General features: G+C 34.7%; 2 protein-coding genes across 3 annotated transcripts in view; one reads left to right on the forward strand and one right to left on the reverse strand.

Annotated features, from left to right (window-relative positions):
- The window catches only part of LOC116296088 (uncharacterized), a 29,008-nt gene extending 24,857 nt beyond the window's left edge, over positions 1-4,151 (reverse strand). For both annotated transcript variants that reach the window (XM_089040966.1, XM_089040969.1), the window contains exons 1-2: positions 4,063-4,151; positions 3,206-3,285 (exon numbers count right to left, since the gene is read on the reverse strand). The gene's annotated coding sequence lies outside the window, so the exon portion shown is untranslated. The remainder of the gene's footprint in view (positions 1-3,205; positions 3,286-4,062) is intronic.
- LOC116296083 (uncharacterized) lies at positions 1,916-15,558 on the forward strand. Its single transcript, XM_031704036.2, has 7 exons — positions 1,916-2,113; positions 8,898-9,163; positions 9,519-9,624; positions 11,449-11,562; positions 11,635-11,748; positions 11,968-12,081; positions 13,622-15,558. Exons 1-7 carry the CDS (start codon positions 1,978-1,980, stop codon positions 14,083-14,085), a joined length of 1,314 nt encoding a protein of 437 aa, XP_031559896.2. The 5' UTR covers positions 1,916-1,977; the 3' UTR covers positions 14,086-15,558.
- The last annotated feature ends 959 nt before the right edge of the window (positions 15,559-16,517 follow it).

Here is a 16,517-nt window from a genome sequence, read left to right on the forward strand (position 1 = left end):
TCATATATATTTATTATTTTTCATATTATTTTTTTCTCCATCTGCTTTGCCTTGACCTCTAGAATTCTATGTAAACAAAAATGGTTGACATAACATCAACACCGAACAATTAATCTAGCTACAGGAAAACTTCAACAATCAGAATTCGAGTTATGAACTATTTATGGTTTTGACGTTTTCTCTGAAGGAATAATAGATTCGATATTCGAATAAGGAAACCATTATGGAACCTAGGAGGTAAGCTCGACCCGTTTTCATTGTCAAATGTTTTCACGAACCTTTCAGAAACATCGTTCAGTAACATAAGCCAATGAAAGTCATGGAATTTCTACCATGTTTGGTCACATATTTTAACGGTCGTAAACCCGTTTTAAACGCGATTAAACTTTTTAAATGGTTAAATGATTGTACACCCGGCCAATTATTTAGGAAAGTTGTACTATCAAGTCTGCATTCTCAGCAGTTACTAGTTTATATTAGTCTTAATCATGTGTAGTAACATAACCCTTACCAAAATGAAAATCCTTACCAAAATGTTCAAATTGAACTAAAATAATGAATCACAAAATGATCAAAAACAAAGACAAAAATATCTAGAATCAGGCTGTTTTTTTAGAACAGTACGGCTTTTTTTAGAATATTCAGTTCTAAACGTATAAGAAAATTATTAACATAATGATATGTTTAAAGTGCATATGACACGAAAAAAATTTAATGTTAAAAATGTGTATTTTATTGGCATTAATAAGAATATCACGGTTAAATTTGTTTCAAAAACGTATTCAGTCTAGAAATTCAAGAAAATTTAGCACAAGTTGTGACGTCATTTTGTTTACAAGTCTCCAGATTTAGTTGCAAATATACGAAATATGTTTGAATGTAGAATCTTAATTTCAGGTAGTACACCTTTTAGTTTCCCAACATTTGAAGAGTACTACGTAAGCTATCAAATGAAGTTGAATAAAAGATGCCTTTTGTTGTTATTTTATACGAATTACAATTTATATTTTGTGCATTACTACTGAATCTAGAGTACGTGTCAACAAAATGACGTCACAAATTGATATTAATTTTCTCACATATCTCAAGAAATAAGCTTTTGAAACAAATTTCATTACGATATATTTATTATTACTAACAAACAATACATTTTAGACGATGAAATGTTTTCGTGTCATATGCACTTTAAACCAACTTTTAATTACAGTTTTTAATTACAGTTGGGCAACGTTTATCGATTACTTTCATTAAGACACAGAAAATAACTATTTATTCGTAATAATTGTTATTTTTAAAAACAGTTCCCATCGTAGATTCAGAATTAAGGAAAAATAATCGAGGTTTGGTTTCCATCAACTTCAGTAAGTCTTTTGGCACGTGTACAATAAAGAAAATTGTTGACTTTAGCCAAATTTGTTGACTTTACACGAACTCATTTCAACATGAACTTACAAACTCATGTCCAAATTTTACAAATAAAACAGCAGATGAATTTAAGAATAAATGTTTTTATGTGATGCTGAGCTGGAACAAGTCTATAATACGGGAAAGCCGGCAAAACCGAGGGAAAATATGTTTAGTTTAAACTCTATTCTTGGATTATTCATACTCAATTAAAATTTACATAAAATCCATTCAGCTGCTTTCATTTATAAACATGGTCTAATTCAAACTGTTTAGTGAAAATAATATATATTCAGTGAAAATATCCTTGTATCGGTATTGCAGTTTACGCGCTTTGCTGATCCCATACGAATCATATCTATCCCTTTAGATGGGCGCCTTTGATAGTTGGAATGGGATCGAGATGCCGCTAAGGTTCTAGTAAATTATAAAACATAAACAGCGGATTCCTTTCGTTCTGGAACCACTCCGGGACTGACTCAAAAACAACTGCTGTTTTCAATGACTCGTAATGATTGACAGTTCTTGATTACTGAAAGGAAGACGTCACCAGGAAAGGCTTATAACGTTTTAATGAATATCTCGACTTTCATTTATAAGCTCATTACTGACTCATCAACACGCTCTACTGACACCATGTATTGGTGGATGAGCTATTTGTGGGTTTTCGGGTTGTTTTATCAAGTTCTTCATTCAACATCATTGTTGGGTAAGTATTTGATTTTTCTTTCTTTTTTTTTCTTTTCTTTTTTTCGCTGAGAGAGTGTCATTTGTGGATTTTTCGGCTTTGTTTCTATCGGCATGATCGAGGCAGTTCACTGAGGATTTCGGTTTTTCGGCTCCGTCTTCGAGATAGTGTTTGGTGGTCGACTACCAGGTCAATTTGCTTTAGAAAGCTTTTAATTTTAGGGCAATGTCTTTTGGATTTTGACTTGTATTGCACAAGACTGACAGAGTTGTAGGCAAAGGCATTCAAAGGAAGTCTATTTGACCAATGGTAATTAAACTGAAATTGAATGAAATGAAAACCGAAAATGATAATAAATTGTTTTGTTAATAAGGGTTTTTGTCTTTTTCTTTTTTCTTTTTATCTTTTTTTCTTTTTTCCTTTTTCCTTTTTTTTTTATTTATTTATTTATTTTATTTTTTATTATTTTTATATATAGATGCATTTTTTTACTAGCTAGCATCAAAATATCAAAATTCAGTTTGACCAAAAAGGTGTTACCAACGTTTGGAAACACATCGATAAAATGAAATAAAAAGAATTAAGAACTAAAAAAATAAATAAATGAACTGGGGGGAAAAAAGGAAAAAGGAAATCCAAAAAACTTATGAAAAGGAGGAATTAAAAGATAGTAAGGCATAACATATGGGTACTAATTATACTATGCTTTCGAGTGGCATACCATGCAATATCCCAAGCGTCGATCACTTGTATTTTCTAGTATGTATAAGCATTGTATAAGCTATGTATAGCTATTTTGATCCTCACCTACAAATGCGTAGATTCAACGCGCGTCGTATGATGGAAAGGAAGAGCAAAAGAGCGAATATAAAACGGCTTTTTCTGCAATCTGATTGGCTGTATTTTCTATAGTGTGACTATAAAGTAAAATGTAATTTATTCTTTTTGCTCAAACTTCGAACTGAAAATTCAAGATTGATTGACGTGTCGATCATATCGGGTAAGCTAAAAGAAAGAGTAATGCTTTATCCTTACTATACAAGTATATATGCGCTATTAATTATGCCCTACTGTTTCTATGGGTTCAATTCCTATCCATGCAAATAAATTCACCTGTTAGTTCTCTTCTCTCCTACTAGAGTTTTCTCCTGGCTCTCCAGTTTTCCTCGACTTCCCTCTGCAAAAATGAAAACCTAAAAATTCCAATAGTTTACTACCTATATCAATGACGAATAATATTTATTCATGAAATATAGCGGGGAGGTTGAAAGGAAAATCTTCAGTATAAATTAAATAGTTTTACGAAATAAGATGGCGAATTTTTCTCTCAAAAATAGTTTGGAAATGCTACCAAATTTATTCTAAATCACTGAAAAACCAGCAGAAAAAGTTATAACATTTGCCAAAGAAGAACTCGACACTTGTTAATCAGCAGTAAATTTAGCAGTTTCTTCACGATACAGTAATTTTCATAACCAATGCCATGCATCTGAAGATTTGAATGTGAAAAAAAAAATTTTTTTTAACCTTGTCAAACACAGATAAAGCAACCCTTGTTCTCTTATTACTATTTGCTTAATTTTTTTTCCCCCGCGGATTTTTTTTTTTTTAGCCAATTTTTGAAAGAAAAAAAAAACGTATTAGAAATAAACGAGTTCTTTGCTATGTGCATATTTTTGTGCTTATCAAACTTTGCTCTTACCGATAATTTGGTTTGATTTTTTCATATGTGATTATTATAATATTCTCGACTTTCACATCCCAATAATACCTTGCGTTTTTGGGGGGTAACCAATCAAAACTGTCCCGGCAAATTGAAAGGTTTCTTAATTGAATTTATACTCTACCTGCTTTTATCTGTACAATACTGATTATCAGTTTATTCCAAGTTATTTTTGCGTGTACGGATTATCAAGAGTTTTGGTCCTACAGAAAATGTATTGACTTACGAAAAAATGTTTAAAATTTACCTTAAACGTCTTCAAGCTCCTATCTTTTTCTGTTTTTTACTATTTCATTTTATCTTTGGATACCAAACAAGGTATTTTCAACATTGTCTTATCAGCCTTCAGCAAAATAAGTGGGATTTTACCCTCTGGTAACCCTCTTTATAGTACACTCAACAAAATTACTCGACTCTGATTGGTCGAGAGGAGTACAATTATAGCGTTAATTGTACTCCGTAGGAGTACCGAATTAAGTCGCTATTGAAACACGGCCAAAACAATGTCAACAGCGGCAAAAAAAGCCCTAAAAACTAGTAAGAGATCGAGATCGTGCGATTTCCTATACAAAGACGCAAAGTATTATGGGGATGTGAAAGTAGAGAATATATATTTAGGCACTGCTTAAAAGCGGAGCTCCCGATACGGAAGTCACAGGGGGAACAATTTGAATGAAACTGAAAGGTGAAAATAAGCTCGGGGAAAATATCTTCAATTATTTTTTATTCGAAATGATGATAATTTCTCCCATAATAAAAACCATGCAGTGAAATCGAATCGAAATGCACTACATCGTTTTTTGTTTTTTTTTTGTTTTGTTTTGTTTTTTGTTTTTTGTTTTTTTGCGCGAGTATACTCTCCCACTTAGGAATTTTGTACACAGCTTACCACTACCCCCAGGGGCTAGTTTTGTTCTTGGAAGATTCTTCGACAAAAAGTTTTCCAAGGCCTACAGTTTTAGGCTTTGAATCTCTTTTACTTAAAGAAAAACGAAAGCTAACTACAGATAATCCAATACAATATCAAGTTTAGTGAAATTTACCTCGGATGTCTTTCATTGAAATCGAAAATCTGGAGATTTAGGACAAATCAAGACCAAAAAACAGACTTGAAAACTGGTTAAGGTGACTGCCTACTTTTGGAAATTGATTTAAACTTTTTTTAAAGCTTCGATTTTCCGAATTGAAATTTAATGCTGATTCCAAATTTGGAAAGAAAAATAGGGTGTCCCGAGCTCATTTTCGAGATAATCAGCATTTAATGGAAGCCTGCGCATGAGCTTTTGGAGTAAAAATTGCGCCAACGGAAGTGATTAGAAAAAAATTGAGATTCATAAGATAATAGTTACTTGCAGACTATATGATTGCACGAACGAAGGCTAGTCAATCCTTCTACAATAATACATGGATATTTTCGACAAAAAGACAGATAGATACATTGATTTGTCATATTTTGTAGTTTCGGTGCTCTTAACAACTCTGATAAAGTCGAACAAAATTCCCTATAAAAATCTATTTTTTCATGTGTTACTGATTTAAACTTTTCCTAAAATGTTGATATAACCTAGATTTTTAGGAGTTTTATCGAATGAGGTATTAAAAAATAGAGAGTCCCGTGCATAATTTGAGAGTTTTGCCCTGTTGAAGCTCAAAACGCGTATGGTTCTTCAATAAAATCTTGTAGATTTTTCAGCGGTTTTTGAGCGCGCGCACATCGTGGGCTCAATTCGAAAGTGCAAAAGTAGGCAGCCACCTTAAGTTGAGCAAAAAATGAGGTTTACTTAATATATCTTTTACAGTTTTCCAAAAGCAGAGCTTACATTTATTTAAACAGGTTACAAGAACAACTGAGACAAAATAGAAATAATGCAAAAGGCAATGCAAAATACAAAATGACTCATTTCTTTGGCAATAAATTGGCGTTTGTAAATGTTTTTGAATACTTTTTAGCTTTTTAGAGTGAAAATCTAGTAGGTCTTTATACAATAACATCTTTCAACAACACAAATTTAAGCTCATTTTTATAATCATACTTGCTCGAACAGCTTGATAAACAGTCGAATATTTGGTAAAAAGTTATATGTTATTTAATGATTAAATAAATTATCTGTAGAAAGATATAAAAATTATTGAATGAAAGTCTTCTTTGTTTTGCCGATTGGACCCCGCGATAGGAGGCGAACAAAGCTTTTTCTTGAACGAAAAACATACGATAGCTGGTTAAAAACAACCGAATTGTTAAAGATTTACAAAGCTAAATAAAGGACGAATATTTGTTGTAATATGCTCTTCATGTTATATTTCCTCCAGCATTAAAATAAATTAAGCTTATCGATAGAAATATAAAAAGTTTTGAGAGAAAGTCTTTGATTTGTCGATTCGTCGAGAAAAATGCTTGTCAAAAAAAAAATATATATATATATATACGATTGTTTGCTAAAAAAACACACACCTGAATTCTTTAAGAACACTTTTTGATCCATCTTTGACTACATGAAAGTGTTTTTTTAATTGTTTTTGGTCTATAACTTGTCCTAAAGTGATTTTTTCTGTGCATTTGAGAGCCGCATTTGTGAGTAGCTTTGCTTTGACATCAAGCGGGATTCCTGTGTTGTGTACACTGATGGACGGACGGACGGACGGACGGACGGACGGACGGACGGACGTACGGACGGAAGTAACGTCAGCCAAGCAATGAAAAATAAACTCGATGGTTTACCATTTTTTCTTAAGTATGGGGCTCCGCTCGCGCAGGCCTTCGGCCCGCGCAGGAGCTCCGCTAAAAATCAGACTTGAAAACTGGTTAATTTCTTTTCCCATATTTTTGTTATTAGTTAATTTTTTAGAATGTCAGTGTCTAATTTAAAGCTTAGTTTTCGAGTTAGACACTGTCATTTGTAATTGTTTTTTATCAAGAGCAATACACAAAATATATTAATTGCGATACTAAATAATATGAAGCAAAATAAATAAATAAATCTAGCCATATAGAAGAGGTTATGTAAAGCAACTTATAACACACTCAACAAAATTACTCGACTCTGATTGGTCGAGAGGAAAACAATTATAGCGTTAATTGTACTGCGTAGGAGTACCGAATTAAGTCGATATGAAAACACGGCCAAAACAATGTCAACAGAGGCAAAAAAAAAAAAAAGCTGTAAAAACTAATAAGAACTAATCTTTTTTATGCATTTCATTCGCGCGATGGACTGAAAATCGGCCGCCAAATAGACGAAGATGAACGGCGTCGCTTCGCATTTTTTACTGAAATTTTGTTGAGTGAACTATAAACAAAAAATCGCACGATCTCGAGTACAATTTGGAAATTAATAGACACGAGTAATGTTTTGAAAGTTCTTGTAATTGCACGAGCCTTCTATTTATAATTGTATTTACAATATTTGTATCATGTATAATTGTCTTGGTAGTTAATTCGAAGATGAGGGGCATTGGCTTTGCAGCAAATGCTCCTTAACCTTGTTTTAAAAAAATGAAGGATTTTTTAACTAATTTGGAATTTCTTTCCATAGATCTGGTGCTAGAGCACTAATTGTTTGTTTGCCAATATTTGTTTGAACTTTTTGCTTGAGAAGGTTATTGTTTGAGGTATATCTAGTGCTATAGCTGTGAATGCTCTTGGAAATTTTGAAATAATCATCAAAGATTGATGGAAGCTGCTTAGTTACCCACTGGTGAATAAATTTTAGTAATTGTAATTTTAAAATGTTGACTAGAGTTAGAAGGTCTAAAAGATTGATTAATGGAAGAGCACTATCAGTATTTTTACCATATAGTGTAGCAAAGAAAAATATTCTGATAATGTGGTTTTGTGGAGTTTCCATGATAGACTATCATCGATCATTACTCCTAAGTATTTAATGTGGTTTTTCTTCTCAATAGAGATAGATGAGCTCTCTTTGTTTGGAATTTTTATATCTATAAGGACGAATACTTGTTGTCGTAATATGCTCTCCGTGTTACATTTCCTCCAGCATTAAAATAAATCAAGCTTATAACAGAAATATAAAAGGTTTTGAGAGAAAGTCTTTGATTTTTTGATTTGTCGAGAACAATGCTTGTCAAAAAATATATATATACTCGGATTGTTTGCTTAAAAACACACACCCGAATTCTTGAAGAACACTTCTTGATCCATCTTTGACTACATGAAGGTTTTTTTAAATTGGTTTTGGTCTATAACTTGTTCTAAAGCGATTTCTTTCTGTGTATTTGAGAGCCGCATTTGTGAGTAGCTTTGCTTTGACATCAAGCGGGATTCCTTTGTTGTGTACACGGACGGACGGACGGACGGGCAAAAGTGACGTAGTAGCTAAGCCATGAAAAATCAACTCGATGGTTTACCATTTTTTTCTTAAGTATGGTGCTCCGCTAATAAATTGTTATATTGTGGATTAATTTGTGTACGAGCATTTTTTTAAAAAGAGCTAATATTGCGGCCACCTCCTAGTCTCCCCCACAGCCGCTTTCAGTGTCGTCACGCAACGCTTCCAACTAGCCAACTCCGGGCTCATGCATTTTTGATACTCTTTCATTGAAAACGCGCTTGTGCAAACCACTTTAGGTGTCCTAGTGCCCTTGCATGGACATGTACCTATGGAATGTCATGGAATGGACTTGATCAGTTGACTTCCACCAAAACCTTCTTCGTCGGGAAGGCAAATTGTACAATTTCGCGCGCGAGATTGAGAAGCGCTGTAAGTTGTAAGTCGCATCAATAGCATTATACCGCATGTTACAGATAGATACTTGTTAATTACTAAGATAGTTTAATGAATGGAAAGAAAACTATTTTGAAATGTCTTAGATTGGGCCAATTAAGCCCTTTAAAGGCTCTGTCTTGTTGGTACTCTATCAAAACTTTTATTTCAAATAAGCTTTTGCAAAGCGATATGCCATTTCAGGGGTGAGTTACTAGGCGTCTCATCTCGAAAAAACCCGTCTCTCAATTACGCCAGTATCAAGAAAAATGTTGTGATGTTGTGATATTGTGATATTGCTGTAAACGCAAGCTTTTAGCCAAATCAAAACGTAAAATACTTTGCTGCCTTTTCCTTTAAGTCAATGCAGATACTTGCAACAAAGATATGGTTTTTAAAGAGACTCTGGAAGGTAAGACGCTAGCGAATCATGTCTTCAAAACCGTACGAGCCACGAACGATGCGCACTGCGAATCCCAGTGTTTCTTGGATGATCGCTGTATCTCCTACAGCTTTGGCACAAGTGCGAGTGGAGAGAAATACATGTGTGAGCTGAGTGACTCGGATCACTTTATGCATCCTGGAGATCTAGTGGAAAGACCTGGTGCCATCTACAGAAGTGCTCAGGTAAGAGTATCATTGCCAGTTTAATTCATATTCAATACACTTCTAACGTTACAAATTTCTTTGAACACCAACGACCAGCGCAAAATATCAGTCTAACCGCAGTGCAAAAAGTTATTTAATTAATTAAGCGTTTCAGAGAGTCGTTATTAGCTATTCCTAGGTTGAGGGGGGAAACGGTGCATTGTGGGGCTGTTTTAGGAGACGTATTTTCAAGATGGCGTCTATTGCGTCCACAATGTACCGTAATGCCAACTCGATCCAGTTTATTCCTCAACCTCCGAACGGCTAATAACAATGACGTCTCATGACAGCTAAGAATTTTCTTCATTCTAGTAAATTTCTTTTCGCGGTTTAGAACACCTGCAACTGTCCCAAAGACTCGACATGCAGATATAACTTTGCTGACAACACGCACCGCTGTGAATGTAAACTTGGGTTTACAGGAGAGCAATGCCAAACGAGTGAGTAAACTGCATTTTGCATCTTCATATTAAAGTATTGTCCATACAAATGTCAGATTTGCTCAAAATGCTGAGCAAGTACTATTTTGTCACCGGATTCCCCAGTGATGTACGGAAAGGCTAATAAGAGGATGAAATACTTTTTGGAGTTTGTTAATTTTTACGCCATAAACCTTAAGAAGCTATAATTATAAACGCAATATATGTGTTGTTAATTTCAATGAAATCATAGATAGTCGATGAGGACGAAAGGTAACTTGAACGGAGTAAAAGTAATGTGGCCTTCATTTCTTAACCAATTTCATAAAAATATATACCAAAATAATCTAAAAAGATTTAACTCCATCAAGCCGAATGGACAAATCTTATTGGCTGAGTACGTGTGAAAAATCCGCCGTCAATTTCCAACACCGTGAATGACTTCCTTGTTCAACTAACTAATATAGGCCTTTTAAAACAACACTGAGGTCACGAGACCCCACCCCCACTAACATAAACGGTTTTGTCAAAATGAACACCAGAAATAAAAACCGCACCTTTTCCGGCTATTTCTAAGCCTCATATAGAATTAAATATATGTTATATTGTAAGTTCTACAGTGTATGGCCTCTGAGAGCCAATAACTTGCTTGTCTTTGTGCATGCGTTCATCGCCTGCGTCGGGACATCACTGACATCACTAACATCATGCTCAACCTCATTAAATATATTTTTTTCATTTTCCAGTAGCATGACAGTATTACTTATAAATATCGCGTGTGAACTGCGATTAATGTATATCTAATAAAGGATCATTTTGATCTGCAGTTTACTTAAGAAATCTTACGCGGGCCTATGTCAGCGGCCGGCTGCCAAAAAGTAATAATAGCAATCAAGAAAAGCGTTTTCGAGACGTAGTTTTAGGTTTTAGATAGGACAAGAGGAGGCCAGAATTTTTACCCACTTGTGCGACCCGTTTAATTAAAGTCCATACCGAAAAATTGCCCTGTCAAGCGCGGCATTTTCTCAGGTGGTCTCCTATTATACAAACATATAAAATCGCTCCATTCAAATCAAGTTTCATCAGTCATAGCCGATCGTTTTTCACATTTCCACCGATTTTGGTAGCGGTTGTCCATGGAAACATCAAGGTATCATCAAGGTATATGTAAATCAATAAGCGATAAGGGTTTTTCCGGATATCTAGAAAAATAACTTCACAAAAACCTTCAAGTAAAACTAAACGAATCGTATTCCATTTATCTTCATTGAACTATCCTCAAACATTTGCTCACTTTGATTAAATTTACTACAATTTTGGGATAAAATTTGGGGGTCTGGGACCGAGTTTCAAAAATTAGGAGCAAATGCCCGAATACCTTGCCATGATCCCAAAACAATACTCCAGTTTCGAATATATCTGTTACACAGTATTAGCCTCGATTTCGTATGGAATTATTTATGAATATTTTTGAATCTTTATGTATTCCAATCAAATTCCGTGGAATTTTAAGGTGATTGTATTGTTGAAGTCGTGCATTCTTTGCTTTACGGTTGGTATCTGTGAATATTTAGAAACTGAAATGAGGCTTATCCTGTAAAAACCAGTCTGTGTTCAAGCAACACCGTAGTATTCGACTAGTTTGAAAATCGTCTATTTGAGCATGATAGATTTGTATTTATGTACTGCAGAAAATTACTAAGCCTCGCAATAAGCAATGAACACATATTTTTTAACGAATGCGAGAGGGGCTTAGTATTTTTCAGCATATGATTAGTAAAATTATGCAAAGGGTCTATCAGTGGCTTTTTTCAGGCTACTATTCTTTATATTTTTTTAAATTAGATATCGATGATTGTGCTTCTAATCCTTGTCAAAATGGAGGATCATGTCACGACCAAGTCAACTCATACAGATGTACATGTGCTACAGGATTTACTGGGGCCGAATGTCAGACAGGTAATAATTTGTTGTTACTGAAATTAATAGGTTGGTACAATTATATAAATGACAAACATATGTTTCAATCAGATATCGATGAATGTGCATCTAATCCTTGTCAAAATGGAGGATCATGTCAAGACCGAGTCAACTCATACAGCTGTACATGTCCTGCAGGATTTACTGGGGCTGACTGTCAGACAGGTGAGAATCAGTTAATATCGAAATGAATATATAAGTACCAAAATTCCAAAATATTTTAACGACTCAAACACACGCCAGACGAATCATTATTTATTGAACATCTGTGCTGATCGAAACCAGGGCGAAACCAGGGCACGGCTACTGTACTATCAAAAAACAAAACGAAATTTAGTATGTTACATAAAAATACATCAATGACAAACCTTTTTTTAAAATCAGATATCGATGAGTGTGCTTCTAATCCTTGTCAAAATGGAGGATCATGTCAAGACCGAGTCAACTCATTCAACTGTACATGTGCTACAGGGTTTTCTGGGGCCGACTGTCAGACAGGTATGAATTCGAATTAAAATTTGGAAGATTATTACAAATCGTAAGAATATTTCCAGATGTGGCGAACGCATACGCAACGACTAATCAATGGTTTCCACAAGTGCTAAGGTCATAAACCGCTTCTAGTAGACAGTCATTGTATAAGATTTCTAATTGGTCAATGCGAACCAGTCGTGGTTTCAGCTTTGATTGCTATACGAGGGACCGTACTTTATGAATATTAATGAGGGGAAATAAAACTAAAATTGCTTCCTCACTGTTTATCCAGAGGGATGTTAGTGGTTAAACGTCCCTCTGGAAAAATGGATTCCTACAGATCCAGAGGTAATCTTGATAGTTGTTATATTAAGTGCAATAGAAGCTTTTGGCCATCACGTGATGGCAGAAATGACAGTAGGCAGTTTGCCAGGGGAAAACTGAAAGCCTCTATAGATACCTTCATTTCTATACAGCTATTTTTAAAATGTTTTGCAAAGGTTTTGTTGCAAGTTAAACGATGCATACCAAGCCCGAAATTCAGCATGGTCGATGTAAATACAGTAGGGAAAGGTCACAACGATATGTTTGGAATTTTACCAAACTTTGCATCAATTTTTAAGATGAATATTTTCTTTTTTACTGACATTATTTACATATAAATATCATACATTTCAAGCTTGGTAAAGAATTAAAATTTTAACATTCAGTATGCACACGGTAAATCGGATAGGGCGGTTTTGACCCCCAAAATGGGGCCAAAATCTTGACCATATAGTGGCCTCCTTAGAGTAGGGCTATTTAGGCAATACCGGTAGGGGCCATTTTTTATCTCTGATTTTGGGACTGTTTTAGCCCCTTATATGGATTTTCCCCCTGATTTGGACTAGTTGGCCTGTTCAATTGTTTCCATGGCTTGACTATTACGTCACTTCCGTCGCTTGATTTCAAAGAAAAACGCGCGAATGCACATTAGTCTTTCTTTCAATAGTTCTGATATTTTTATAGATAATGTATTTAGACTTTTAAAGCCTATGGAATTACAGGCTCACTTCTAAACTGGTTTTCTGATTATCTTCGCGGTAGTTGTAGTTAAGGGCGTCTCCTTCGCCTTGATGTCACCTTTGGAGTCTCTCAAGGTAGCTATCTTTCATTTTTCGAGTAAACTTTATCGAAACATTATTTCAAAAAAACTTCATCGTAGAACTCTTTTGTCAACATTTCTATAAAGTGGGAAAGTAGTAAGGCGCAAAACAAAAAATAGCGAAGAAAAGGGTGAAGTGCATTTTGGTTGGATATTTTTTACTGGTTTTCATTATAGGAGACATAATCTTTATCTTGGATAATAAGAATAGTTAAAGAATTTTTCCGATTCTATTTTCGCCTTTGAGTTTTCTTTTAATCGTGTCTAAAACAATGGAAGCGAAATATGAAACTAATAACAAAGTATGTCAAGTATGAAATAAACACAGATTAAACGAAACGAGGACGCTTACACTCGTTTCCGATCTGGCTTTTCAAATTCGTTTTAACTCATAATAAGAGTTATCTCATTGCATCGTAGAATGGCTCAAAGTCGGTACTGCAGTGTGCATTGGCTCAAACAACGATCAGTTCGGAAGGTTTACTATCCCAGTTGCTTGCCATGTCTTGAACTTCAAACTTGTTTATGTGTCCGGAGGTGGAATATCGTGGGTACCTGGAAACACCAAAGCCTACTGGGGAACTACCTATAGACGCGACAACAAGGATCTTAATCTACACATCACGGATGATAGTAACACCAGAATCAGTCCACCACCTGACTTCCCACTGACTTACCCCCATTACGGTTACCTGACATACCAGTTGCCAGGTGTGACCAACATGGACCCAGAACTTACATTCCCTGAGTTGTCACCTCCCCTAGCAGTGACAGCAGGCAAGGAGTTCAGGATATGGGTGGATCAAGATCTGAAAAACATCAGAGATGATAACAACGATGGACAAACTTGTGCTGATGTTTGGATTACGAAGGGGAATGTGTAATACTCATTCATGGAAGAGAAGAAACTCAATTACCCCCCCCCCCCCCTAAAATTTTGGCTGGATCCGCCCTTGCTGAGATACTATATTTGTCTAATAGTGAAGAACCACCAGTAGCGAAAATAACCGGTTTTGCAAACCAAAACAGTGGCTGCTAACTCTCGTTTCCAACCTAATTTAAAAAATTGTATCCTTTTGTTATACCGATTAGTAGGGTTAGACTAAAACAATTAGATCTCTCGCTGTCATGGTCTACAAGTCAATATAGCTCATTCGGCTTTCGACCTCATGGGCAATTGACTCGTAGACCATTCAGCTTCGGGTCCAATTGTTAATTAAAATAGACCTCGTCTTTAACTTGAACAATTGTTTTGTCCAATTATTGGCTGACCACTTGTCATTTGTGTATTAGCCATACTCTGACTTCGATCAGCCCAGAGGTTGTTTCAGGGATTGATCTGTAAGTTAGCCATACCCTGACTTCGATCAGCCCAGAGGTTGTTTCAGGGATTGATCTGTAAGTTAGCCATGCCCTGACTTCGATCAGCCCAGATGTTGTTTCAGGGTTTAATTTATAATTTAGCTGTGCCCTGACTTCGGTCAGCCCAGAGGTTGTTTAAGTGTGTCAATAAAAAATTGCAGGTGTTTGATATATTACACGAACAGCTTTTATTATGAGAGTTGTAAAAGGTACATTTACTTATTTTATTTAGTTTAGTCCACATACAACAAAGAAAACAAATTCAATGTAAATCCAAAAAAAAAATTTAACGCAAGGAAATGAATAATTACAAACAAATGATGGATGAGGCTTACTTACCTCACCCCATAGGCAGCGGAGCGGTTTGGAAAGTACGGGTAACTGATCACTACATCTCAGATTCATATTTTACTGAAAACATTCTCCTTCCATCTAGTAAACAGTGCTAAGCCGAATATAGACCTTTCTTAGGTCGTTCACTTCGATAAACTATGTTTTGATCTTCTTGTCTATGTTTTCCTTATGCTTCCCCACTTTTAAAATTACTTAAAAATAAAAAACGTTGGGTGGCAGCTAAGGCACCCCAATTCCACCGCCTATTTGCGCCCTAACTGTTTGGGGGGAAAACAACAAATCTAAAAGTATTTATTATGCACGACCTTAAAGAAAATAATGACTAAAAACAAGTAAACTTGTCACATTTTATAGTTGTGTAGGTTGTTTTTAAAAAGCTCACTTAAATTTCAATTCATGCGAATTGAACTTGTAAATGATACTTGGACTACACCGCTATTCCTTTAATTTGCATATGTGGAATTTGCGTGTCAAAAATGTTAACGTAGCATGCTATGCTTTACCAACTATGTTATCTATCTGAATTTATAGGGTTTTGCATGGTCACTTGACAAACAAAACTTTTGCTTAACATTTTTTTAAATGTGTTTAAAAACCTTATAGTTTTAAAGAGCATAGCAAATTAAAAATTTCAAAACATTTTTTGAGTCTTAAATGTTTAATTCATATATTTGATTACAATTGCAAATAATTTAAAGGACTTTTATTTGCATATCTAATCATCATCTCCCATTTTGAGATCGAAGCATAAAATCAGTGAAGATTTTAATTTCGATCTTTTTACATTATTTTTGACCTTGGGTAATTCTCAAAACCAAAAATCTAGAAAGAAGACTTCCTTTTTCAGATCTCAGTAGACTCCTTCACAGACCTCAGTTATGTCGGGCATCTTGGTAAACACTAAGTGCCTTCTCTTTATGACTCCAAAAGTCTGGGAGTTTTTATAAATTCAGTCAAAACTGAGATAACCAAAGTTACTTCCAAAGATTTTTATAAAGAATTCGCTTCGAAGCTAATTGTGGTGCCTACAGCTCAATAGAGATGCAATTTACAATGCAATTTACTCAAATTGTTCTCTCGATTGGGAAAAAATCTATGCTTTGCCTTTCCAAGTTGCTTTAGACCACTCGGACAAGGGAATTTCAATTCAAGATCCTAAATAGGATTTTGTAAATAAATATTCAGTTAAAGAAGTTTGGTTATTGTGAATCAGCATCATTTACTTTCCGATGTGGAGAAGATGAAACGCTTGAGCATTTATTGTGTAAGTGCCGATATACCCAACTGTTTTGGATAGAAGTAATAAAATGGCTAGCCGAATACAATATTGTGATGGATCTTTCAGAACCTATGAATATTTTATTCGGCTTATACAATATAGAAAATAACTTTCATTTAATCAACCATCTTATATTGATAGGAAAACAAAGTGAAGCGTATTGTAAAACAAAAAATCTCAGACCTGAATTAAATATCTTTATAACTATAGTTAAAAATACCAAAAAAGATAGAAAAACAAATCTGTTTATTTAAAAAAGTGGGGAAAAATTAATTAATTAAACCTGCTTTTATGCTGACAAAAATAACTTAATTTCTTATG

The sequence above is a fragment of the Actinia tenebrosa genome, unplaced genomic scaffold (assembly GCF_029948245.1).
Source record: "Actinia tenebrosa isolate PJP-AT-01 unplaced genomic scaffold, QUT_ActTen_1.0 PGA_scaffold8__29_contigs__length_14323225, whole genome shotgun sequence".
Classification (NCBI taxonomy): Eukaryota; Metazoa; Cnidaria; class Anthozoa; order Actiniaria; family Actiniidae; genus Actinia; species Actinia tenebrosa.